Source organism: Octodon degus, unplaced genomic scaffold (assembly GCF_000260255.1).
Source record: "Octodon degus isolate 3935 unplaced genomic scaffold, OctDeg1.0 scaffold00037, whole genome shotgun sequence".
NCBI classification, from domain to species: Eukaryota; Metazoa; Chordata; class Mammalia; order Rodentia; family Octodontidae; genus Octodon; species Octodon degus.
This window is the reverse complement of record NW_004524613.1, coordinates 2,394,530-2,420,456: the sequence shown is the minus strand read 5'-3', so window position 1 is coordinate 2,420,456 and position 25,927 is coordinate 2,394,530. Positions and strand designations below refer to the sequence as shown.

Sequence of the window (25,927 nt, the reverse complement as noted above, 5' to 3'; positions counted from 1 at the left end):
GTCCCAGTTGCTGCAGTGTTTGGTGAAAGGCCTTCCCGGTTTTAAACTCGACTTCCCCATCAAGATTCAGGCTTTGGATTGCTGCTCTGGCCAGATCTTATTTCCTCTCCTCCCCCACGTAGTGATTCATCCTTCATCATCATGCTGTGTGGCCAAGGCTCAGCCTGGGTGGGGGCCAGGGAGGCCAAGAGAGCCGCTCAGAGAAAACCACAGGCCTGGCCCAGCTGGCAGGTACTGGTGGGCAAGCAGGCGGGTGATGAGGACCTTGGGGGCCCTGCCATGAGCATACCACCCCAAAGAGCCCAAACCAGGATTTGGGGCCTCCAAACTCTTGACTGCAAGAGCCAGGCTTAGGTTCCCAAGGCCCCCACTCCCAGCCCTGTGACACCTGCCTCGGTGGGACCCTGTACCTGTGTGCAGACACAGGACCAGGCAGGTTGCAGGCAGGAAAGCAATGCAAGGGCTGGGCAAGGGCTGACCTGGGCTCATCAGGGCTTCTCCAGAGGCGGCCAGCACAGCGGCTAAGAGTAGGGGCTCTGAGCCTCATTGCCACCACTAGCCCACTGTGTGATTCTGAGTCACAGACTAAATGCCCCTGAGACTGGGTTGCCCATCTGAGAAATGGGCACAACGCTCCATACTGGCCATTTTAAGCTCCCAAGGTGACCAGGTACCCGGGGCTTCCAGGGTGTTAACTGTTGTCTCTGCCACTCCTGTGAGCAGCTCTGTATCCCAAGCAGGCTGGAGCCCCTCTGGCTCCACTGTCCTCATAGCCAACCAGGCTCACCGCTCCAAGACTGTCAGGCCAGAGATGGAACCCCGACCCTGTGAAGCTGGCTGAGTGGGGCAGGCTTCAGCCAGAGAGGGGGCAGCAGAGCACAGCCCTGTCCCCCTCTTGTGTCCCCCTGAAGACCCTCCTGCTCCTGCTCCATGGTCTGGTGAAAAGCAGGATGACTGGAGCTGAGCCTTGCTCTAAGGAACACAGAGCTCTTTCCAGTACTGGCCCCTGGTTTGCTGAGGTGCCTTCAAGCTCCTCCCAGCTCTTAGCCTCAGTTTCCTCTTCTTTTGAGCAGGACAAGAACACTGATCCAAGTCCCAGAACCTCCCAGGGTTTTGTCTCCGCCCAACCCAGGCACCCTGATTCCACCCTGCCTCCTACCTCAGTTCCCCCCTGTGAAGTGGAAATAACAACACCTTGTAGTCCAGCTGCAAGGAGGGATGAACTGGTATTTTATATAAGTCCTTAACTACAGCCTGGCCAACAGTCAGCAACAGTCTGACCTCCTCAAACAGCTGAGGTAACTGAGGCACAAATCAGGGAAGCTGTTTACCTAGAACAATAACGGTGAAACTTTTAGAGCTTGCAATGACAAACAGCTGCTGCAGCATGCGCACCACAGGTTCACCTAGACTGGGCATAGGCAACCCGGGTCCGAGCCTCAGTGCCCACAGACAGAGGCACTAAGGTACCCAGCATGCAGCTTGTGAGCTCACACAGGGGCCCGCACAGAGGGAAGGAGGCTATGGCTGACCTGTACATTTATTTACAGGGCACAAGCTGACAGCAGGCTGGGGGCTGCCCAGGGACTGCACACTCCTCCTGGCCTGCTGACCCAGTCATCTAGGCTGGGGATAGGCCCAGAGAGGCTGGGTTGGGCAGGCCTGACCCACAGGCCAGCTCGGGGGTGGTCACCCATGTCCCCCAGGCCTCTTGACCCCCTCCACCAGGCCCAAGCTGGGCGCCTCTTTCTCCCACAGTTCCTGTGTGTTGGTGGTCACAATGAAGGTGGGCGGGGGCGGGCCGCCCAGATGGCGCCTTATCTGTTGGGAGTGGAGGCGGTGGGGCACAGAGGTCTTCCTTCACAAAGCCTGCTCTGTCTCCCCCAGCAGCTGGGCTGTCTTTCTGCCTTGCCAGAAGCCTTCTGTCCACAACCTCGGAAGCCCCATGTGTGGGACCCCCAGCTACTATACCCCAGCCAGGAGCAAATCCAGGTCAGGGATGCCCCAGGTGGGGCAAACAGGGCCACCAGGGCAGCGTGTGAAGGGGGAACTAGGGAAGGGGCTGGGGAGTGGTTTCAAGGCCCGAGGAGGCTGGGTGCGGCTGCTGGGCCCCAGCCCTGTCTGGGAGGCATTAGTTAGCAGGATGGATCTGGGCCACACTCCAGGCGAGGCAGCTGGCGCTGGGGAAGTGTCGCTGCATAGGGGCCTGGGAGCCCCAAGCCTCTGGGCCTGACGCAGCCTTGTCTGAGCCAGGACGTCCCGGGGACCTGGGCTGCCTGCTCTGGCCTTCGGGCTGTGTGGCCTCAGCCCGGTCACTCAGCAGCTGCGTCTAGGCCTCAGAACCTCAGACCCCCAGAGCCATTAGGGCCCCTGAGCTGGTAATCTTCTTGAAGCGGTTGGCAGCACTGACAGCAATGAAGTTTTTCTAAGGGAGGAGGAAGAAGGAATCCTATTCAGCACTGGCACAGGGGTGAAAGCATAGGACAGCTGGGTGTACTTAACGTTCCCTTCAGGCAGAGGACAGGGTTGCACTACTCAAACTGGCCACAGGGGGCGCCACAACACCTCACGTTATGGGACTCTTTCCTGCTCCCACCTGGCAGATCAGCGGGAGTGGGACGCTCTGCTAAAAAGCTCGCCTCACGTGGCTGACAAGTCCCTCCACACCCGCCGCCCGTCCCTCTCTGACCTCATTCCTGCCTGTTGCTCACTCCATCCCAGCCATCCTGGCCTCCTACGCGCCCCTCAACCTGGCCAGCGGGGCCCTGCCACAGGGCCCTGGCACCGGGGCTCCCTTTGCTGGGAGGACCCTTTCGCTCACCGCAGGCCTCACCCGCACCTCCCCATCTCTGCTCATCGCTCCTTCTCAGCCACCTCTTCCGACTCCCCGCTCTGCACTCTGGTGAGAAGCAAGACAAGTCCCGGGCAGAGCCTCGCTCTGAGAGGCAGAGAGCCAGAGCAGCCTTCAAGCTCCTTCTACCCACAGCCTCAGTTTCCTCTTCTGTTGAGCCAGGATAAGGTGTCACTCCTGGTTGACTCGTTTTCTCGTTTCTAGAGCCACACCTTAACCTTTCCAATAACTCCCACCAGGTAAGAGCAGAGACCTTTATGCTGTCTTTTTTATCTACTGCTGCATCCTACTGCCTAGAAGTAGTAGCTGCTCAATAAATATTTGAAAAATGAAGGAAGAAAGCCTGTGATGGGAGCAGAGATATTTCCCCAAGCCCCAGCCCCAGCCCAGGTATGAGTTCCTGCCCAGAAAGGAGGGGCAGATGGAAGGAGCCCAGCAAGGGCAGAGAGACAAAAGCCAGCCCTGTTTTTCAGACAAAACTCAGCTAACCAACAGAATCCCTGGTGCCAGGCAAGGCTGCTGGGCCTGGGGTGCGGCTCCAAGGCTCTTCTGCCCACAGCCCACCCTCCCACCTGGTCAGCAGTACCTTCCAGCGCCTCTTCATGAGGTATTTCTTAAGCAGGATCTGGGACTTAAGGCGGCGGTTAGAGCGCTTGGCCTTCTCCGCCAGGTTGTTGAGCCAGGGGTGGGCCAGGCACTGGGCGGCGCTCATTCGGGCCCTGTGGAGAAAGGCAGTACATCCATACGGGAGATGCCAGGCCGGCAGCCTCCAGACCTGGTTCCCGTGCTGTGGGCACGTGTGCAGGGTGATTACATGCTCACACAGTGAGCTTGCACACACAGAATTCAGGTGCCAGGTGAGCCTCACCCCTGGTCCTTGATGATGAGTTTGGAGACAAAGTCCTTGGCCTCGTCTGACACTGCCTCAAAAGTCTCCTCATCAAAGTACCAGTTGGAAGACAAGACGTTGTTTAGGGTCTCAGTGTCATCATCTCCCAGGAAGGGTGAGAGGCCACTCAGCCTGAGAGGAGAGGGCAAGACAAGACCAGAGATGTGGAGTTGGAGGTGGGGGCAACCACCTAGGAAACACCACCATGTACTTTCCAAGGGGGACCGACCTCAGTTTGAATCTGGCTGGGTGACCTTGGGCAAGTCAAGCCCCCTCTCTGAGCCTCACTCTTCTCAGTGGACATAATCACCCACAGAGTTATGATGAAGATAAGAAATGAAGAGTGCAAGGCATGTGGCAAAGGCACAAAAGTTGTCCACTGCTCCCCTGCTCCCACCCTGGTTCACACCAAGTCTGCTGTCTAGAGACTTGGGCTGGGATGCTATGCCTTTAGGGTATGTTAGTTGTTCCATTTATACAGTGGGTACAGAGTCCCCTTTCCTGGTTGTCCCTAGCAGTCCCAATCCCCAGAAAGTCCTGGGGGATAAGGGAGGTGGGGCCACCTCACCAAACCCCAAGGTCCGTGTTAGTCTCCACTGCCCCCCCAACCGAGCCCAGAAACACCTTCCCCTGGGGCTCACAGCATGTAGGTGATGACTCCCAGACTCCACATGTCAGTCTTATCGGAGATCTGGTCATAATTCACCACCTCAGGGGACAGGAACTCTGGGGTCCCAAAATTCACCTTCAGCTTCTCGTTGGGATTATACCTGGGGTGACATCAAGAGCTCAGTGCCCCTAGCCAACTCCTGGCACCCTCTCCCCTCCCCAGGCCCTGCCCGTCCCACCCACCAGGTGGTACCTCCGCGCCAGGCCAAAGTCAATGATCTTCACCAAGTGTCCCGTGGTGTTGACACACAGGATGTTCTCTGGCTGAGGAGACAGGGAGTGGTCTGGGTTGGCCTCTGACCCAGCTCACCCCGCCTCCCTGCCAGGTGCACTCCAGGCCTCAGCTCCCTGAAGTGGAGGCCTGGGGTGACACATCCTTCCACCTGCCTGCTCTCCATCCAGCAGAGACACCACTGACCCAACAGACAAGTATTAGACACAAAACTCAGGACCACTTGGTGGGCCTGGGGTGTGGGGTGGGGTCACTCTGTTTAAGCCCATGCAAGACCAAAGCCTAGGAATTCTGGGCTAGGGACACTGAAGTCTGAAGAAGAGCGGTGTGCAGGAGAGGCCAGAGTATAGAGCGCTGCAGACCACGGTAGAAAACATTGCTCGGCACTGGGAGAGGAAGCCCTCCACGTTGAGCTGCGCTGCTCCTGGCGCACTCAGGGACACAGTGTCAGACCCCAGTTAAGGCTCTGGCCACCTAACTATCCCTCCTTCTCTTCTTCCTCCTCCTCCTCCCTCTTCCCGTTCTTCCTCCTCTTCCCTCTTCCCCTTCCCCTTCCCCTTCCCCTTCTTCTTCTTCATCTTCATCTTCATCTTCATCTTCATCTCATCACCCAAGATGGGGTGTTACATTGCTACCTAGGGTTTCTGACCCCTGGGCTCCCACAGTTCTCCTGCCTCATCCTCCTGAGTAGCTGAGGCTCTAGGTATGCACCATCACTGAATGTTCACAGCATACTCCCCACAACCCTGTGAGGCAGGTGCTGTTACCTTAAGATAAAACTCAACTTACCCTGAGAGACAGCTCCCACTCACCCCCACTGTATGACAGATTTGAGCCCAGAACTGTGGACCACAGCTGCAAGCCAATCAGGCCTCTTGGCGCCCTCTACAGGGTAAAGTGTGGCACACACGATGTCCTGGGTGCTCTTCAGGGCAGGGCCTGCTGCTCCTGCCTCGGTGAATCCCACCTTCATGCTAACAAAGCACCCACTAGGTGCTCAGCAGGGCCTCAGCAGGAAGCCACACCCACACGCAGGTGAGCGTGTGAACAAAGTCACCGAGGCCCCCATATCCCATCCTAGAACACAAGCACACAGGCCTGGCCCAAGTGGCAGAAGGCAAATCTTACAGCTAACAACGTCTCCGAGGCAGACTTCACACCAACCCGGCACCTCCTGGAGCCTGGCATGTCCTGGCCCATAGACTACACCCCATAGAGTGACACAGGACCAAGGTCCCTTTCTCCCCAGGGTCTTGGCCACCCCCACCCCACCATGCCATTCTGCTGCTTATCTGGGCTCTGTAGGCTGCCCAAAACCTTTCCAGGCTGACAGAGTCACCCAGCAGCACACAAGTGACTTTCGCAGCTTATGTCCCACCAAACAGGAAAATGAAAAAAAGGTTCCACAGTGGAGACAGCTGAGAGACAGAGCCACCCAAGCCTTCTTGGGGAGATCCTCAGTCTGCACACCAGTCCTCAGGTGCCCTGCAGCCAAGGCATCTGGGAATGACCTTTGGGCTGGTGCACCCAACTTTCTTGACTATGAAACACATCTGTGGTGACAACCTTATTGCTCTCCTGAAAAAACACATTTTAGGATGCAGCGGCTGAAGGTGGAGCGTCTCCTGCAACACTGCTCCTTTTTCTTTTTACATTTTATGTATTTGGTGCAGGGTCTCACAACACAGCTTGGACTCATAATGATCCTTCTGTTTTCAGTCTCCCCAGCACTGGGATTACAGATGTGCGCTACCATGTCCAGCTCTATCACTGGCTCAGGAGCTGGGCCAGTGCAGCATGGGGGACCTGAGATCAAACCCTGGTCGTTGCACTTGCCAAATCAGGTGCTTTGTCTGCTGAGTAATCTTGCCAGCCCTACACTGCTCTTTAATCAGGGACTTGCTCCAGCCTGAGCAACTGGATCTCACAGCGAATGGCAGCTCTGATGAGCTGAGCTGCCCCAGCTTGGGCCAGCGCTCTTTCTGCCCCAGGGACTCAGGAGTCCCTGAAAGCCTCCCTTAGACACCAGCAAATCACACCGGCCTCTGTCCCCTGTCCCAGTGCTTCCCACATCCCCGAGCCCCACCACCCCCACTTGGCCCTGCTGAAAGCCCTCTCCTCCTCTGCAGTGAAAATGGTGCCCATACACGGAGGCTGTGACCGTCTCCGCAGAGAACCTCACACACCTGTTCAGAGCAACTCCGACACCAAACTAAGCCAGGCAGTGCCAAACGCAGCCAGGCCCCAACACGCTGGCCCTGCACCCTCCTCTGCTGCCACCTGTGTGCCCCCTTCTTCTCATGGACTTTTTCACACTTTGGATGGTTTGTAACACTATTTATAAATGTCTGCTCCTCTGATAACCTACAGGCTCCCTGAGAGAGGGACCACATCCTCCTAATCCCTATGGTAAATCCTATGCTAAAGTCCATCGTGATTAATGGTGCATGTCTATAATCCCAGCACTCTGGGAGGCTGGGACAGGAAGATTACAAATTTGAGTCAAGCATGAAAAACTTAGCAGCTCAATGAGACCTTGTCTCAAAATAAAGAATAAAAACTAGAAGGACCGTGTAAAGATCCTGGGTAAGTACAAACCAATAAAAGAGCAAACACACATATGTCTGTGCCATGCTAGGGACGGCCTTGCTTGCTACTGGGTGTTGCCTTCCAGCCTGTGTTTGTCAAGTGAATGAATGAAAGCAGCACACAACCACAGATGGTCCTCCCCCAGCCATGCCACTTGTTCCCCACATATCAGCACAGCCACAAGAGAAAGGCATGCTCGGCGCCGTGCCGCCCTCTCTACCCCATGCCCTGGGCTCTGGGTAGACACGCCCCACAGTAGAAGCTGATTCGGCCTCAGAATCCAACTTGCTCCCTCTAACCAGCCCTGTTTATGGTGCTGAGCTGGTCAAAGGGAGAGAAATGCTCCTTCACTAAGCGTCGCTGCTGCCCTGGGTGCAGCACAAATGGTAAGCTGGGGGGGGGGGGGCGTATTTCTTTGGGTTGTCCTCCGATCTCCACCACTTGGCATGCTGCCTGGCACCCAGCAGGCACTCTGTGCACATCTGTTGGCTTTGGCAGCAGACATTCCTGCTTGGATGTGGGCGCTGAGGTTGGGGCTCACAGGACAGTAACAGACCCCCACAAATCCTGAGTACTAGGCTAGGAGCAACGTGAGAGCTGGGACCATGCCCCTACCCCCTCTATCTCTCTCTGCTCTTGGCAGTTAGTAATTGTTCAATAAACCCTTTGAGTGTACAACTGGAAGGAGGATGGAGAAGATGGAAATGGAGAGAGGCTGGTGCCCATGCTGACCCTGCTGCAGGCAGGAGCCTGGTACCTTCAGGTCCAAGTGCAGGACCCTCATCTTGTGCATGAAGAGGATCCCATCGCAGATCTGCCTGACGAACACCATGGTGTCCACCTCGGTCAGCTGGTAGTCCTCGTCCACGATCCTCTCGAAGAGCTCACCGCCCTCGATGCTGTGTGCACAGAGCCGTCTTCAGGCCACGATGGGCTGAGGGCACCCGCCCTTGCCCCTACCCCACTGCAGGCACTCACTACTCCATGAACAGGACGATCTCGGTAGAGGTCTCAATGGCTGCGTAGAGCTGGATCAGGTTGCGGTGGTTGAGCTGGTTCATGACCTCAATCTCCAGCATCACCATTTCCTGAGAGCAAGGAGAGCCAAAAGGACCAGGCCTTCATCTCCCTGCATACCCCAGCCAGACTTAGATGCTGCTGACCACGGCCCTTGTCACCCTGAGAGCAAACCGGCCCCCTCTCCCTGAGACCCTGCTGGACCTTCCCATCAAGCCTGATGGGTCACTTCTGGAACACCCTGCACCCTGAGCAGTCCCTCCCTCTCCAGACCTCCAGAGCAGCTGCCTCCTCCACTTTTCCCCTGGATGGCTGGGGGAGGGGGTCCCAAATCTATCACACCCCTCTGAAGGCTTGATAGGCCACAGTGGGCTTGTCCGCAGCTTGCCTGTGGCTGAAAGGCTGCCAGGTCTTGCCCAGGCAGGCAGGACTGGAAATTAGGTGATAGTATGGGTCCCCCTCAGCCTCTCCCTTCCTTGTGCCCTACTTTCAACCCATGAGGAGGTTCTGAGGTGATGCCCACTTACAAAGCAAGTTAGAAACCCCGTCACTTCTCCCCTCCTCTGCCACTGCCTTCCTAGTCTAAGCCACCAATGTTTGTCCACTTTCAGCAAGTTGTAACCCAGTTGTCACATTGCTGTGCTGGTAGCTCTGGCAGGAAGAATTACACCAAGAAAACTGGCAAATGCTCCACATTGGGCCTCTCCCTCCCTGTCCCGCCTGCCAGACAAGGCCACTAGTTAAGTGCTGGCCATCACGAGGCTCCAATGGCTTCTCTCTCCTCCCTTCAGGCCTCTCCTACTTTCTCAGAGAGTCTTATCTGAAAGAATCCCAGGGGCCCCACAGCCCCATTCCTCACTTTCCTAGCCCTTCTCCATGCTTTTTACTTTTAGATTTTAGTTACCTGGCCTTTACTGTAGCCTGTCAGTCATAGCGGGACAAGGACCATTTTAGTTTCCTGATATTTCCGCAGCCCCTGGCCCAGAGAATAACTTAGAAAAACCACCCAGTCATCAGTTGGTGACAGGGGATCTGCTTAATCCACACAGCACAAGGGTCTGGGGCCTCTGTGCCCCCTGGTCCTGGGGAGAGGCCTGGGAACAGCAGTCAGTAAGATGGGTTCAGGCCGGGCAAGTGTGAGGGATGGAGAGGGCCACGGCCGCATAGAAAGCTTGGTCCTGCCACTGTGCTCAGAGCCACGAGAGGAAGCCCGTGGAAGGGCCTGAAGCTTTCTCTTGAGCTCTGGCTAGGCCCTGAGCCTTTGCGCACTCAGTGGCCTCTGCCAGCAACACCCACAACCTCACTTCTCAGGACCCTCTGCTGCTTCTGTCCATTGGGCTCTCCCTCCTATCGCCCCTTCTTTTCTCTTCCAAGACAAGTGCTCCACCCCTGAGCTGCATCACCGAAGTCCCTTCTGCCTGAAGTGCTCCTTGCCTTTCCACAGAGCATCTCCTCCTGCTGCAGCCCTTCCCTCAGGAGAAGTCACTCAAGGAATCTTCCCTGTGCCCCAGGTGGAGTCAGGAGCCTTCCCGGCCCCCACTCTAACCCCACTTTGCTGAGTTATAGCTCTGACCACGCTGGTGCTGATGTGCTTGCCTCTCCACATGGCCTCCCCTCACTCCACCCACAGAGCCTCTGCCTGCATTTGGTCATCCATTCCCAGGACAAACAGCTCCTGGCCTCTGAGCTGGGCCAGGCACCAGGCTAGAGATGAAGCTTAGGAGCAGGCATCTCTACCTTGGTGTCAACTCCCTGAGAGCAGGGACCACGGCCCACACTCTGTGGCGTTGCTGAAGTGAATCTGGACCTGGAAGGAGAGGTGCCCAGAGAAGTTCACGAACTGAGGTGTCTGGATTATGCTTGGGGCTTTCAGGGCCTGCAGCAGGCCATGTCTGCCCACCTGTCTCTGTGGTACATCCAGTGCCACCAGTTTCCAACACCTGGCCCTGGGCCCAACAGTGCAGGTGGAGAGAGGTGAGAGGTACCCACTCTAAGACCCCTGCCTCCTCAGGGCCAGGCATCCCCCTGCTACCTTGTCTTTGGGGGTCTGTTTCTTGATGACTTTGGCTGCCAGCTTGAGGCCTGTGGCTTTCTCCGTACAGGTACAGACTGCTCCAAATTTGCCCCTGGAGAGAGAAGTGGCTGGGAGTGAGGGGGTTCAGAAGGACAGAGGGGGCAGCAGAGTGCTGTGCTCTGTTCCTACCCTGCCCCAGCCCCCATAGTGACTCTGGTTCTCCTCTAGGAGGTGGGAGCACTCACCCCAGACAGCCCTGACTCACTCCCAAGTCCAGGAGCATTAAGGACAGGACTGGCTCGGTGGGTCAGGCAAAGCACATCCTCCTGGGAAGGACAGCCCTGGGATTCACCCTTACAGGCCTACGGGTCAAGCTGGGCCCTTAGGTCACCCTCAGGTGGTAGGGAGGGAGCAACCCGTTAGAGGTACCAGCTGGAGCCAGGGTTATCTACAAAGCACGAATCGCCCTGAGGTGTCACTGGGGTCTGAGACCAGAGACAGACAGAATACTGTTTCCTATGGGAATGGAGAGTGGCCTGTGTATCCCAGTGACAGTGCCCAGCAGCACATGGCAGCTGGTGCATGACCTGTGTGGAAGTGAACTCGTCCTGGTCCAGACCTGGAGGGTCCGGCCACAGGGCTGCGCGCTGTGCCGCCCCCTGCACTCCTTAGGGGTAAATCTCACCCTCCCAGCGCCTCCTTGGAGTTCAAGCTGAATTCACTGTTGACATTTCCAGACCGCAGCTCCACGACGCGGTGCGGGAAGGGGGCGGGCGGAGGGGGGCAGTCGTCTGGGGCAGAGCAGAGTCGCGGTCAGCGTCCATCTGCTGAGGAGTCCCTGCCTGCTTGCCCCACTCCCCGGGGAGGTTCAGTTTACCATTGATACCTCTAGACACCCGGCTGAGGGACCCAGTGTCAGAATTGAGTCCTCCCCCACCCCCAAACGGCCTTAGGTGACCTCTGTCCCTCTCCAAGGGACTGGGTTTCCAGCAGAACAATAAGGTCACTGATTGGACTTCTTGCCCCTCCACCTTTAGAAATGCGAGGATTCCATCCCACATTATCTTTGTTTCCATTAAAAAAACCCATCTGACAAAACAACCCAGGGCTGGTGAGATGGCTCAGTTGGGCTGGTGAGATGAATTTAAAAAAAACAAACAAACAAAACAACCCAAAGTGCACCCGTGCAATGAACGAATATTCTGCAGGTGGGTGGTGGGACCCGCCCACCCTGCTAGCCCGGCCGCGGAGGAGCCGTCTGCGGGGAGAGGCCGCCACCTAGCGGCCGTTTAGGGAACGACGGGCCCCGAAGGCCCACAGGCTGAGTCATGGGGAATGGAAATCTCTGTATAAATAGCCAGAGGCGACAGGGAAGCCGGACTGGTGATAAATCAGACGGCTCTTGGAGCTGGTTCCGGGCTCGTCAAGCCAGGATGTGATCTCAGGGCGGAGCGGAGGTCTCTGCCGCCGCTAGGGGCAGAAGGCAGGGCCCCTGGCTGCCGCCCAGCCGCCAGGTCCTCCCACCCAGTCTGGGTGGCACTGTGCCGCTCACCAGGCCAGGCCAGGCCAGCTGGCAGGTCTCCCAGAGCACCTCAGCCCGAAGGGGGGTGTCAGGACACTCCGGGCTCTCCTGACCCCATGTCACCCCCCTCCCCAGCTCTCTCCCTCCTCCACTGCTCCCCAAGCTCCCACAGGCTCGGTGCCCTGCTGCCCACCGGACGAGCCCCATTGACCCCACAGGGCTTTGGCCAAGCTCCCATGGCGGCCGCTCTACAGCGCTGGCTCATCGCTCGTGTCCAGCCGCCTTGGTCACTGACCCACACGGGCACCTGTGCTCCTCAGCTCATGCACACCGTGACTTGCTCTCCCAGGATGTAGTTTGAACCTCTGAGCCTTTTGCATTTGAGGCTTGGTACAGATCGTCCCCCAGTTCCACTGTCCAGTAAGTTGCTGTTGCTTCAACATTCTGGCCGATTTTAAGTGGTTGGTTGGTTGGTTGGCTGAACCCTATTTTAATCCCCCCCCCAAAAAAAATAAGTGGACTCTGGCGCCAGTCCATCTTCACTGTGTTTTGGGGTACTTAATGTCTCTTTTTCTGCATCTAGCAAAAGGAAATACTTCCTGGTGTGTGAATTTAGACAAATGACCTGGATGAAGCCTGGCCTGGACTCAGTACTCCCTGAATGGGCACATTTGGGATTAATTGGGCCCCTCCCCCCACTTCGGGCAGCCCAGCCCCCTCCAGCCCCGCCTACCCAGAATCTGGAAGCAATCCTCCTCCCTGGCTGCCAGACCGAGGGCCTGCCCCACCTCTGAGCTCTCCGAGGGCACAGCCTGGAACTTGATCCCCCTCGAGGTGTCCCCTTGCGCCTTATCCTGGCTGGCTTGACTGGGGGCTTTCTCTCCTGCTTCCTTCTGGCTCCCTGCCACGATGTTCTTCTCCCCTGCCTTGGCTGGCCCAGGATCTGGGGGCCCAGGAGTGACAGGTATCCCTTCAAAGATGAGCTCTGAGGCCTCGCTGAGGGGCTTTGTGACCAGCTGCTTCTCAGAGCTAGAAGGTAAGAAGAGAGGTAAGGCCTCCGCAGCCACCCCTACACCCCAGCCCCACCACCACCCCCGGGGCCTCTGAGGCATGGCTTGGTGCTTCCGGACCTCATCTGCACCCTACAACCTGCAGTGGTCCAACTCTGTCCACAGTCCCCAGATTGACTTGTACCCATGGATGGCTACAGTCTTCACAGTGACTATGGGCACACTCACAGATCATTACTGATAGCAAGATGGTTGAAAGGGTTCATCAACATGCAGCTACAATAAGGAAATCACATAACTCTTGAATCATAAAAGCTGTGGGGGTGTAATTGGTATTAACACATAATTATCAAATTGATACTGATGCCTTATAGTTTATACTCTGTCCTTAAGCCCTCATTAGCATTCGAATGTGCATATCTGATCACATAAGACTAGTGCTGTTATGACTATGGAAGCCTTGGCAACGATCTACCAATCCATCAGTCATCTTTTCACACTATGGCAATAATTATATTAAAATCCTTTCCTCCTGACATCTCAGCCCCACCCTTGGCTAGCGCCAAGCTCAGGGAACAAGGGGAACTGTGTGCCCAAATGCCTAGCTAGAGAGGAGAAGCCCATCTATGGTGGCCTTTGGAGATATCTCCTGTCTGACATTCCAGGCCTCTGTGAATGGTGTTGGTCAAGTCCTGGGTTCTGCAGGGACAAGGTGGCAAAGCCAACACCTGGAACAGAGGGAGCTAAGGTTCAGCGCTACCTTCCCCAGCACTGAATGGGAAACCAAAGTATTTAACAGAGGAACTAAGTATGTTCCTGTGGGAAGAGAACCACAAGACACAGGGGCATTCACCTTGAGAGGATGGCGGGGCAGCTGGGGCTGTGCAGAAAGGCAGGAGAGCCCCTCCTGGCTGCAGCTTGATCACCTACCACCTTCTTGCCCACCTTGGGCTCTCCGGGTGCTCTGCTGCCCAAGGGTCCCTGCTCAGCACTGGGCTTCATCGCACTGGCCTCAGCTGTCTCAGTCGGCTGAGGCTGGGCTGCTGGCTGCCCAGCATTGCCCTCTGCAGGCCCCCCACCCTGGTCAGCTTCTGCCTCGGGGCCCTGGCTGTTGGTTGAGGGCTGAACTGGGACACCATCCCCTTTTTCTGGGGCAGGGGTTTCAGCATCTTTCTTCAGGGTGGATGGGTCAGGATCTTTCTTGGGGCCCGGGGAGCTGGAGTGTTTCTCTGCAGCCAGAGGTCCTTCATCTGTAGCACTGCTAGGAGCCTTGTCTGTGAGGAGGGAGATGTCTGTTAGGATTCACCCACCCTCACCCTCCCCCAGCCGGGCTGGACAGAGACCAGGCAACAGCTTGCACATTTGTGCAAAGGAGCCGCTTGGTGGGCCCCTGAGATGGGTGCCAGGACTGTGGTGGCCTCTGTGGGAAGGTCTGGCCCACAGGGTGGGTCTTGCTTCCCTCCCCTCCACTCTGTGCCCAGAGTATCTAGGTGCATTTCCAGTAGCCATCACAGAGGCTTCCTGCCTCCCAGTCTCTCCAGGAAGGACTTCATGCAGGCCTTGGACCCAACCTACCCCTACCTGGAGATCATTCTGATTCCTGAGTTCCCCGTGCACCATGCAAAGAAACCTTGGGCGCAGAACTCTCTCTGAGGAACCTGCCCAAGCCTGAGGCCAAACACCCCTTCCCAAGCTCCTCCCTCCAGCTCCTGCCCCAGCCTAGCACCTGTTGAGTTCTGCATTCCCAGCTCGACTGCTCCATTTTCTGTCGCCATGAGGTAGGAGGCGTGCGCTTCTGTTTGTCTAACTCAAGTCTTTCTGGCTGCACAAAGAGAGGTACGTTGGGCGCTGGGTTGCCTTGTCTGGCTGTGGCAAGAGGAGGCCCAGACCAGCGGATGGCAGGGAGAGACATACCTAGAGCAGAGAGGGTCCACCTCTGGCGCTTGTCTCGCAGCGGCTACTCAGGAGCAGTCCCGGGGCAGTTGTAAGAGATTGGGCTGGGTGGGCAGGGGCAGAGGCAGGGGTGCGGGTAACGGAGGCGGGGACGGAGAGGAGGATCTCTTACACCAGGGGCCATGCAGCTTCGGCTGCCACCACCTGTCACTCTTGGCCCCTGTTCAGAGGACACAGAATTCTTCCCACGGCCTAACGGGTGGAATGGTGTTGGAACAAGCAGGAAGAGAAAAAAAGAAAGGGGTACCTGGGGCCCTGGGGAAGCAGCCCTCTCCCCAGGCCTCTCCCAGGACCCCCAACTTGGATGGGATCAGACGTGCCTGAAAGGAGAGGGGGCCTTTGGGTAGAGCTGAAGGGCGAGACCATGCCCGGGCCGGCCTTGGCTCTGCCCACCTGCGTGCCACAACTCCTAGGGTTTCCCAGAACTGGGAGGTCCGCACAGGCCTAGGAATAATCACCCTGAGCCCGGGCCCAGCCCTGTGCCTTTGGCGCCTGGACCTACTTGGACCATCTCTGGGTAAGAAACTGTCTCAGGGCACTTGTTTAATATGTCTACAAAACCAGAAGCTTTTTCTTTGGAAAATCTTCTCAGGCTCCTGGGCCATGGCCAGTGCCCGCATCAGCCCCTGTCCTCTCTGGCCCAGCTCAGAGGGAGTGGCTAGTGGAGGGGCTTTGCTAGACTCCCTCACGATGATGGAGACCCCAGCCCCAGGAGTTGGAGCCACGTGGGGATGAAAGCGCAGTGCTCCGAGCACCTTCCGGCACCGGGGCTGCTTGCCCGGCCTTTCCCTAGGGCCCTGGAGAAGTGGCCAGTGCTGAGGGCTTTGGGAAAAGCAGCAGAGTGCGTGTTAGGGTTTGAGCCCTGGCTGGCAAGTCACCCAGTCACCCCGCTGGGCTTCTCCATCGGATGATGAAAATGCCCAGTTGCTGCCCTTACACAGGAGAAGACAGCGAGAACCCAGCACTGCCATGCATGGGAAGTCCACAGCTGCCCAGAGGCTGGAGGGGCTCAGAAGAAGCAACCTCCTACGCAGATGGGACCGGGTGGGTAACATATACTTTGTCACTTTATAATCCTAAAATTTTCTTTGGCAGAATAGGCAAAAAACTGGGGACCAAGGGTAGGAGGGAAATGTCAGTGTGACCTTTTACTATGCATTATTTGTCCAAATGAATAACTTTTTAAGGCAAGTAGAAGTTAAAGTTTTTGATACAAGTTAGCAAAAACTGGAGCTGGAGCCCCCTCCCCAGTCTTGCAGGCATTGGTGTTGGTGTCATCAGACCCTCCCCTGTAGGCCCAGCCCCCCTACCCCGTTTCCCTTGTGTGGTCCAGTTGACAGCCTGCCTCTTCCAGGAAGCAAAAATAACTAATGCCTATATAGCACTCCCCAGTGCCAGGCCTCCCTCTCACACCCTATCTAATCACTGCAGAAGATTCACTCCTGCAGTCTTTGTTAACATCCCAGCGAGGTGGGGGGCCTTAGAGATGGGAAACTGAGGTAGAGGAGGAAGTGGCTTGCACGAAGGCCTACGGGCTGGAAGAGGCTGAGCTGGTCTTTGAACCTCAGCTCCCCTGAGGGAAGGGAGTTCTCATTGCCTCAGCGGCACTACTCGCTTTATCCAGCTTGTCTTTACACATCCCCTTGTTAATAACTGTGGGCAGCATCCATCCCACAGTTGGGGATGGGGACAAGGAGAATTAGGGGATAGCTTGCCTTATGATGCTCAGCAAAGGGAGGTATGGGGGTACAGCCAGTGGTAGAGCACTTGAGCACATGAGCCCCAGGGTTCCAGAACCTCCCCAGCACTGCACCGCGTGCAAGCACACACACACACACACACACACCCCACAGAAACATATTCCAAAGTCCTCTTTTCTCCCTGAAGTTTCCAGGTCTGGTTACCCACTATGCAGATCTCAGTATTTTTAAGGTTGAAATGCCTCTGTCCACACCTACAATTGGGACCTCTTGGCCCTCTCTTGAGTTGTCCCACAGCTTTCTCTAGTCTGGCCTCAAAGTTTGAACACCCTCTTGCTGGCCTCCTTCAGTGCCCCAGGCCAAACCACTGCGACAGTCTGGGCAGGGTAGTGCAGTGCGCATGGGTGTCCCCAGCACAAAGTGTGCCTGCCAGTCTGTCTCTGATGAGTAGACTGGTTCTTGGGGTTACTCTACCCTCATGGCTTTGTTGACACCCCTCGCATGCTTGTACGTTCAAGCATGTCGGCACACACCTATAATCCCAGCACTCAGGAAGCTGAGGCAGGAGGATTGCTGCCAGTTCAAGGCCAGCCTAAACTACATAGTGAGTCAAGATCATCCTGAACTACAAGGCAAGACACTGTCTCAAAAAACAAACAAGTAGGGGCTGGGGAGATAGCTCAGTAGAATAAGCGCTGCCTGGCAAGCGCAAGGGCCTGAGTTCAATCCCCGGTTCCACCAAAAAAAAAAAAAAAACCCAGTCAGGTGCTGCGTGCCCACCAAGGGCTTGGTCCCAACATGCCAAGGGCTTTACCCTGCTCCCTAGATCTTCACAAGTCAAGTGATAAAGCATTTTAAAGATGTAGAGAAGTGGGATGTGGTGGCACATGCCTGTAATGCCAACACACCAGAGGCTGAGGCAGGATTGCTGCAAGTTCAAGGCCAACCTGGGCTACATAGTGAGGCCCTGTCTAAAAAATAAAAATAAGGTTTTTTTAAAAGATGCAGACTGATACTCAGAGGAAATAAATGGCTTGTACCCAAAGTCACCTAGCTTAGCTATTCAGACTCAAAGCCACAGCAACTTCTTAATGAGACCAAAAGCCAGGTTAGGACAGTTTAATTTGCTGCTTGTTACTGGTATAATTCCCAAGTAAAAATACTTACTGAGCTCCTTCTAGAAGAGCCCAAGACCCGGGATAAACAACTGAGAGTCCTTTTAATCCCGCTAATGACACCACTGTGAAGTGGGTAGGAGCTGTCAGTGGAGCTCCACAACCAATAATTGTGAGCTTCAACAAATGCCTTCACTTGTTATCTGTCTGCAGGACCAGCAACTGCCCCAGGAGGTACATACAGCATTTAGAGCAGTATGGGAGTGAACTGTGCAAATGTCAGCCATTCCATCGCCCTTTTGCAGGTATGGCAGGAAAACTGAAGCATGGGTAGCATTGCAGTGCTGGGATTGGAACCACCTAACTGAAGCCTTGGCTTGTAACTGTTGCCTCCTACACAGAGTGGCTGGGGATAAGTAGCCAGCACATGTATGTTGAGAGCTTGGCACGGTATGTCAGGTTCTGGGGCTTGATAATGGTGTGGGCAGCCGAGGTAGAAGACTCAGCGATCCGTGCCTGTTCCGCCATGCCTTCTGCTAGGATGGCAGGCTGGCCTGGTTCCAGATCTGTGGGGTGGCCGACCTACTGAGACAGCTGCTCCCTGGGAGTCCCCAGGCTGCTTCTCAGAGGTCTCCGGGAGGCACAAGCGAGGAGCATAGGGAAGCCTCCTCCACCCAGCTAATGATTGCCAGAGCCCCCGCCCACCCTTACAAGAAGGGGCTTCCCTGCCCTATAGCAATTGCAGATACCCTCTGCCTCGCCAGGGGCAGGATAGGAAACGGGCAACGCCAGGACCAATTAAACTCACCCGGGGAATTAAGGTCAGCAGGATGAAATTATGCCTGTTGGATTTAACAAGGCCAGAGGGGAGGCTTCTCCAGCCAGAGTTTGCGGCTCCTTAGGCCTGTTGCCCTGAGTATCTTTGCCTTCCAGGAGCCAGGAACCCAGGCTGTCTCTAGAACTCACTGGGAATGGAGGAGTTAATTCTATGCAGGCACCGCTTCTTGGGTTTCTAAGAGAAAACTGGTCCAGCCAAAGGCTTTAAAAGGACCTTCTTGAAGAGACATTCTCCGCCTGACCCTTTCCCTGCTCCGCTGTGATGGAAAATCCAAGGAGTTGAGCAATAACCTCTCTGACTCCAAAGAGAGCAGCCAACTCCCCTCGTAACCTCCACCCTGGGCCTGACTTGAGTCACTCAGAGCTGTCAAGAGCAAGTTGTTTTCTCTCACCCTCTCCCATGTCCGGCCTCCGAGCCCAGCCTTGATAGTACCTTCCCTCCCCAGGCTCATGAATAGTCTTAGGTTGCTGTCACTATGACAGCACTCGTTCATATGGCTAAAGCTGGCGACTAGAGATCTATGGGCATTTCATGCTGCAAAAAGGATACAGATTTTTCTGGAATGCTGACACACTGTCCTGCCCCAGAACTGTAGGATTTTATGGCTAAGATAATTGAATGTTCAACTCTGTGGCAGGGTCTATGCCAGGGGATGAAGTGGGCGGAGGGCCATAGAATGTACATATATTGCATTTTAGGTGAAAAAAAGAATTGTAAAACTCGCCCATGGAATAAAATCTTGCTATAAAATAGAAGACATCTGGGATAAACAGACACATCTTATCAGGTGTGAGAATGGAGATGATTTTTATTCTTTCATTTGTTTGGACTTAATTCTTTTAAAAAATGAACATTTGTAACAATGATCATATCAAGAAGTCAAAACACATGGGAAACTCAAGGCAGCATGTAGGAAAAGCAATCTTAAGATTGGAAGCATGGTGGGATTTCAGAAGCAGGGCCTTTGGAACTGATGCTCCAGGGTGACTTAGTGGCTCAAAGTGTAGTTGGAACCTCAGATCGCTCCCAACTCCACCCCCTTGGGCTCTCAGCAGGGCCTGAGGCCCCGGAGTTTAGCATGATGGTTGCTGAGAACAGGGCTCCAGGAATTGTCCTTCTGAGCAGCATTCTGGGTGATGTTCATGTATGTGCAAGCTTGAAAACTTCCAAGTCAGAGGCCTGTGGCCTGGATAACAGGGCAAGAGCCACGAGGGAGGGTGGGCTTTGAGGCGTCAGTGTCTCATCCTGATCAGTGTTTTAGCACAGCCAGCTTACGACAACTGTCCCTACAGCCTAGGGTGGCGCTCCTCAGCCTGGAGCCAGATGCACGGTCACTGACAAATACCTGGAGAGTTTTCACAGCCAACAAATCTGGGCTCCTGGAGATGAGCACAGGATGATGGTGTTTTTGTTTTTGTTTTTTTTAAAAAAAAAAAAAAAAAAAAAAACTCCCCTAGAAGAGTAAGGGTGCAGGCTGCGTGGGAGTTACGATAAAGTGGTACATGTGGTAGGTATGTCTTGTGACTGGTGCCAACTACCTGCACTCTCCCAATGTGTCTCTTTGTGCCCAGATGCCAGCTCAGAACACACAGGGCTTCTCATTCAATCCATATCTCCAGCAGGCACCTAGTCCAATACATGGTGCCACTGTGGTTGATAGTAATACTGCTACGTACCGGGGATCAAACTCAGGACCTTGCACTTGCCAGGCAGGCGCTTATGTCACTAACCTATATCTCTGACCCTGTACTATGCATTTACCATGTGCCAAACACAGGTATAACTTTTTTTAAATTTCAGGACAGGGTATACAGAGTCTCACTGCGCAGATCAGACTCGTAGTGATCCTATTTACAGCCTCCCAAGGGCTAGGATTACAGGCTCACGCCACCATGCCCAGTCTCAATCGCTGTCTCGGAAGGCCCCAGGGTGAGGCTGGCACAGCAGGCCCAAGGATTGAGGATTGAACTCCTGGCCCTACTGAACTCCTAAGCAGACGCTTTAATCTGCTGAGCTATTTGTAACTCCTTTAGTCTTAGTGGCAGACACCCAAGAAGAAACTGAGAAATACAGAAGGAAACTGTTGTGGAGGTAAATGGTAAGGCCAGAATTTGAATCGTCATCTAGCTTCATACCATGAAAGAAATGCAGAATGAAAAATACATTCTATGCAGTACTACTAGGATTGAACATAGGGTCTCTTTGCATTGAGCTAGAAACCTAGGTATGCATACATATGTATTTTGAGAGGATCTTCCCAAATTGCCATGCTGCGCTTGAACTTGTGATCCCCCGTCTCCAGCCACTCAAGAATCGTGGGATTCCAGGCATATGCCACTGTGCCTGACTGAAAAATAAATTTGAAAGTGAAGCATATTTAGGGGCTAGGGGGCAGCTCAACAGAAGAACACTTGCTTAGCATGTGTGAGGCCAAGGTTCTGGTTCCCAGCACCTTTAAAAGACAAAAATTAGATTGCATCAATTTTCTTGTTCCAAGGCTTGACATTCAGTAGGAGAGAATAAATGGTTCTACTTTGGTAGTGCTCTGCGACAAGGGGAACCCACAACTAGTCCCTCCTTCACCCCTCCTTCTCTCCCTCCCTAGCCCAACTTCTGCAGCATAAACAGCAAAGCTAAAAATAGCCACCTAATGACGTCAGAGGAACAAGGTCATCTGAACATTGCCACAGCCACTGGACACCTCCCTATAGGATCAAATAGCAGAAGGGTACCCCAGGCTGGGGCAGCTGTTCCAAGAACAGGAAATGTCCCAGGAGCAGACATGCTGCCATGTGCAAGCAGAGGCAGCGGGGGGCAACACGGACGCATATCTGAGAGTACAAGCAAGATGGAGAGCAGAGTGCAGCCCCCAATTAGGAGTCACCCGACTTTCTCTGCACTAGAAGTCATTCCCATCATGCTATCCCAGCAAACGGTTCAAGAAACCGAGTGTGCGTCGTCCTCTTGCACAGCACAGCCTCCGTGCCTGCCATTGTGCTATTTTTAAAGTCTAGGTGTGCTTGCTAAACTGGGTTACCGTAAGAACTTGGGGGTGCACAGCAGCTGCGGGGCTGCTGCAGAGGGCTCTGCCGGGACTGTGGGGCTGGGGAAGCTCCTCCTGGCTGCGGCTGCTTGGCGCCTTGGCCATCACCCTGGCCCGCAGAGACATGTGGCTTCATGGACTGGCAGCTGCCACATCCCTGCCAGGAAACTCTGCATCCGCCGGGTCTGAGGAGATGCCTGGCCTGGCAAACGGCAGGTGAAAGTGCGTGTGGAGCTGCTCCGCAGCCCCAGGGAAGCTGGGCTGCGGGTGCTGCCCCAGGGGCTCCAGCCCACTCAAATGAACCGGCAGTGTCCTAGAGCCATACCCCTACCGCTGGCTCTGCCCAGGCCATGCAAGCTGGGGTGATAGGGCATCCAGGAACAGACAGACCTGGGCCCAAATTCTGATTTCAGCAGATGACTTTGGGTAAAGGAATGTCAAGCCTCAGTTTCCTCATGTCATAGGACTTGTTGGAAGGATATATGGAAAACCATTCTTCCTCTTGGACAGCAGATAAATAGGAACAGACTTCACAAGGTGACTCCCCAGGGAGCCAGGCCAGGGAGGAAAGTGCTCTCACTCTGGGGTGGGCTCCTCACTACCCTGGTCACAGGAGAGAGCTGCTAGCTCCTGGGCCCACAGGAACCTGAGTCAGGGGTTACAGCTCCCTCTTCTGGCACAGAGGTCGGTACACTTAGGCAAGGATCGTGGTCCCCATAGAGGACCTGTTAAAACCCGTGTTACATGGGCTGTGGAAAAGCTCATGGGTCTAAGCACCTGCCTGGCAAGCACAAGGACCCAGGTTCCATCCCTGGAGCCTTGGGCGCACAGTGCCGGCCCTGAAACTGGGCATGGTGGTAAACCTGTAATCCCAGCCCTATGGAGGCTGAGACAGGAGAATCACTATGAGTCTGAGCTGCATAGTGAGACCCTGTATCCCAAGTAAAAGACAAAAACAAAAAGAACCCATGTCTCAGGGCTCTACAGGGAGTCGTCATGGTCACAGTCAGTCAGCTGTGGGCAGTGTTTGTTTGCCGGTGGTCCACTGAACACACTGCCAACCACTGTTCTCCATAAAAGTCCCCCAAAGCCCAAGAGGCTGAGCTTCCTGATCCTACCCAATTCTGAGGTCTCTGGGCAGTGCGCAACAGCATTTTGGAGCATGTGTTAGGAAAACATGGAAACACCCACATCCAGTTGTGTGGGAAGCAAGAGATGTGCAAAGCTGTCATTCAGTGAAGGGGCCACTGACTCGCCTTGGCAGCTCTGCCTGGCCACTGCTTGCTGTGTTACATCCGGTGCTGCTGTTCCACTGCTGCAGTACAAACTGCCAGAGAAAACAGCCAGTGAGCAAATAATACAGCCCCAAACGGGGGGTAAGTAGTTCAGGGAGCCTGCAGAGCAAACATCAACAAGGGAGAGCGAGATTTCCACAAGCTCAACTCCAATCTAGCCCCTGCTTCTCCTGCCTGCACAAAGTCCCATGAGCCTCCTCACCTGCAGTCTCCGTCACTGGCAAGTAGCAGCTGGGACCATGTCCTCTCAGGTGATAAGCTGAGTAACCAATGGGGGCTTCTGGCCAGCCCCATTACCACATGCCCGCTGTTCACATGTGACTCCAGCAGAGCCACACTGTGTCACACCAGCCAACATCATCACTGCAGGAGACTCCACTGAGCTACAACAAGGGTCCTCTCCAAAACTACTACTCTAGCTTTAAAGTGAGGAGCCTGAGACCCAGAGAACTCAAATGGTTCAAGGCCACAGAGCCAGAAGCAGCTGTGCCAATTCCCAGCCCAGGCCTTATTCCACGAAATAATCGTTCCTCTTGAACTTGATCCAAACTATCCAAAAGCTGTCCAGTTCTTGGCCATGAACACTTTAAGAACTGAACTACAATGGAAAAAACAGAAAAGGAACAAGGTGAGATATCAGCTTTACTGTGACATCCTTAAACTGCCCTTAGAAGAACCACTTAGAAGAAGAAGTCACACCTGCGGGGAATCTCATCTTGGACGGGGAATCTCATCTTGGAAGGGGAATCTCATCTTGGACGGGGAGGGGGTGACTTCTTTGGAATAGTCCCTAAGAATCCACTGGATATTCTGTGCAGTCTTCAAATAGTACCAAGGTCAAGAGAAACAGCAGAAACTATGTGTGTGTCAGAGGACAACATTATTCAGGGATTAGCCCCCTGGAGTGCTCTGGGCTGGATGTCTGCGTCCAGAACCACCCTTGGAAAGCCCTCAACGAGGCGGCACACTGGTGTCCAGCATTCCTTGCTGCTGTTCACACGGCAAAGCAGGGGACTCACCAGCAGTGCCCTGATGAAGTGACTGAGTGGCCGGTTGTGGGAGAAATAGAACAGGAAAGGAGGGCTGGTGGGGCTTAAACAAATGGACTAGCAAAAAATCCGTGAACATTTAAGGTAAAGGGAGCCTTCCTGCTCTAGCTCAGTGTGTGCTTCATCAGCACATATGCTAAATAATTGTTCTAGAGACAGATGTGGAAACTGAAGTAAAGAAAGGTGGAATAATTTGTGAAATACCACCCAGCTTTTCAGAGACAAGAAGAGATAATCCCTGTCCCCTGCTCTTCCCAACAGACGCATCACAACTCCTGGTAAATGGGACAAAGTACTTCTTTCTTTCAAATCTAATCCAAAGGCTTGAAGACAACAAATCTGCCCTGAAAGTCTACTAGAAAATGTAGAGTTGCAAGACTTTAAAATAATGGAACTACCGGGCCAGCCAAATAGCTCAGCAGATTAAAGCGCCTGCAAGCAGGCACAGGGGCTGGGTTCAATCCCCGGGGCCTACTGTGCCAGCCCCGCCCCCAGAGTGCGCTGAGACAGCAATTGAGACTGGGTGTGGTACCACACACCTGTAATCCCAGCTCTTGGGAGGCTGTAAACAGGTGGATCACTACAAGTCCAATTTAGTAGTGAGACCCTGAACACCCTGTAGACCCCTCCCTAAAATATAAAACAACAAAAATAAATAAATAAAATTTCTCCAAAAAGACTTCACTAAACAATCTTTTTTTTTCCACTGAGCACGGGTACCAGCGATACTGACATCACACCAGCCAAGGGGAGCTTTTCCATCCTGCTAGTGTGACAATAATGTTATGAATTACACTTTGGGAGAAACATTTCCTTCTGATTTGTATTTCCATTACAAAGACTGAATGGTTAAGGTACAGAGTTCAGATACATATGTGACACACTAGAAGGAAGTGAATGCAGACAATTCTGTCCTATAAATAGAGGCCAGAACAACCCTTTGCAAAACAACATTTTCACTGGGGAGAAGCAATGGAACAATAAACAGTACACCCCTGAAGCCCAGTATGCTACTGCATACAGGAAAAACCCATGTGCTAAGTGAAGGCTGTATAACAAAGTATAACAGAAAAGTCATACAAGGTCAAAACATACAGTGAAGTTTTAAAATGTATTACAGCAAAAGGCACATTCTCATCAATGCCCCCCAAGACACGTGCCTCACTTGGAACACAGAGCCCACTGCTCTTGCCACCCTCTGAAACAGCTCTGCAAGTCCTCTTCTGTGTCTTTACAAGGTGTAACACAGATGGGGGAATGCTGGTACCCAGTACCCTGCAACAGATGGACAACTCGGAAAAACATTAACATGCGTGTCCGGGTCCACCTTACTAGCCGGATCCAGCATCATGCACCTTTACATCTTTTCCAAAGTCAAAACGACCATGAAAGGCCAAAGTTTTGAATACATCATTGAATACAATAAGGGAACAGCAACAGTGCCACTAAAAACAACAAAAGCAATTCTAAAACTGTTTCAGAAAAGTGGCAAGAGGGCCGGCAAGATAGCTCAGTGGACTAAGCACCTGCTTTGGCAAGCACAGGGACCAGGGTTCGATCCCAGCCCACAGACCACACTGAGCCTACCCCCTTGGCACACTGAGCTGGCAACTGAGTCCTACCCGTAAGCCCAGCACTAGGGAGGCTGAAAACAGAAGGATCACTATGAGTCCAAGATGCACAGTGAGACCAAATACTAAAATGAAAAAAAAAAAAGGAAGTGTCAAGAATGAGCAGTAAATGTATTCAAAACAAAGTGTTCTAAGAGGAGTTAACAATTCATCACTTATTACAATAATTCATTTTAAAGACTTAAACATTTGCCATATTTTTCAATCATACCTCATACAATACATTAAAAAGGATCAAGTTTTACCTAAAAGAACAAGCACAGATTGTCTGTGTAATCCAGTGAGCGCACATGCCCGTGACAGGAGATGGTCAGGTGGGCCTAAGGTGCCTCCTCAGCTCTTCTCTACACTATGAGGGAGGCACTGCCATCTACTCCTGTCACCCCTGCTCCTCAAGGAGGGGCCAAGAACACTGTCAACACCACAGCAAGTAGGGCCCTGGCAGTATTAGTGTGTCGTGGTTCTCAGCATGTCTACACATCACCTGCAACCTGGGAGAGCAGTCCTGGA

The 25,927-nt window shown here is 54.0% G+C and overlaps 1 protein-coding gene and 1 long non-coding RNA gene across 3 annotated transcripts; one reads left to right on the top strand and one right to left on the bottom strand.

Annotated features, from left to right (window-relative positions):
• Positions 1-1,207: 1,207 nt before the first annotated feature.
• Mylk2 (myosin light chain kinase 2) lies at positions 1,208-14,815 on the bottom strand. The gene is made up of 13 exons (XM_004630789.2): positions 14,708-14,815; positions 14,520-14,615; positions 13,647-14,067; positions 12,517-12,812; positions 10,947-11,052; positions 10,280-10,373; positions 8,209-8,318; positions 7,988-8,129; positions 4,603-4,673; positions 4,382-4,510; positions 3,720-3,872; positions 3,438-3,570; positions 1,208-2,425 (listed from the first exon to the last, which is right to left on the bottom strand). The coding sequence occupies exons 2-13, from the start codon at positions 14,566-14,568 to the stop codon at positions 2,345-2,347; spliced, it is 1,785 nt and encodes a 594-aa protein (XP_004630846.1). The 5' UTR covers positions 14,569-14,615; positions 14,708-14,815; the 3' UTR covers positions 1,208-2,344.
• LOC111816663 lies at positions 14,547-24,249 on the top strand. 2 transcript variants are annotated; one of them, XR_002821013.1, is made up of 4 exons: positions 14,547-14,629; positions 15,688-15,790; positions 17,775-17,866; positions 24,048-24,249. It is a non-coding gene; the product is annotated as an uncharacterized LOC111816663 (long non-coding RNA). The 2 variants fall into 2 exon arrangements; XR_002821012.1 differs by lacking the exon at positions 17,775-17,866.
• Positions 24,250-25,927: the final 1,678 nt, after the last annotated feature.

Coding starts and splice junctions, on each gene's coding strand:
- Mylk2 (XM_004630789.2), bottom strand. CDS start 14,568: ATGGCGACAGAAAATGGAGCAGTCGAGCTGGGAATGCAGAACTCAACA. Junction 10,374..10,946: donor TCCAAGGAGGCGCTGGGAGG/GTGAGATTTACC, acceptor TTCTCTCTCCAG/GGGCAAATTTGGAGCAGTCT. Junction 4,511..4,602: donor GACTTTGGCCTGGCGCGGAG/GTACCACCTGGT, acceptor ATGTCACCCCAG/GTATAATCCCAACGAGAAGC.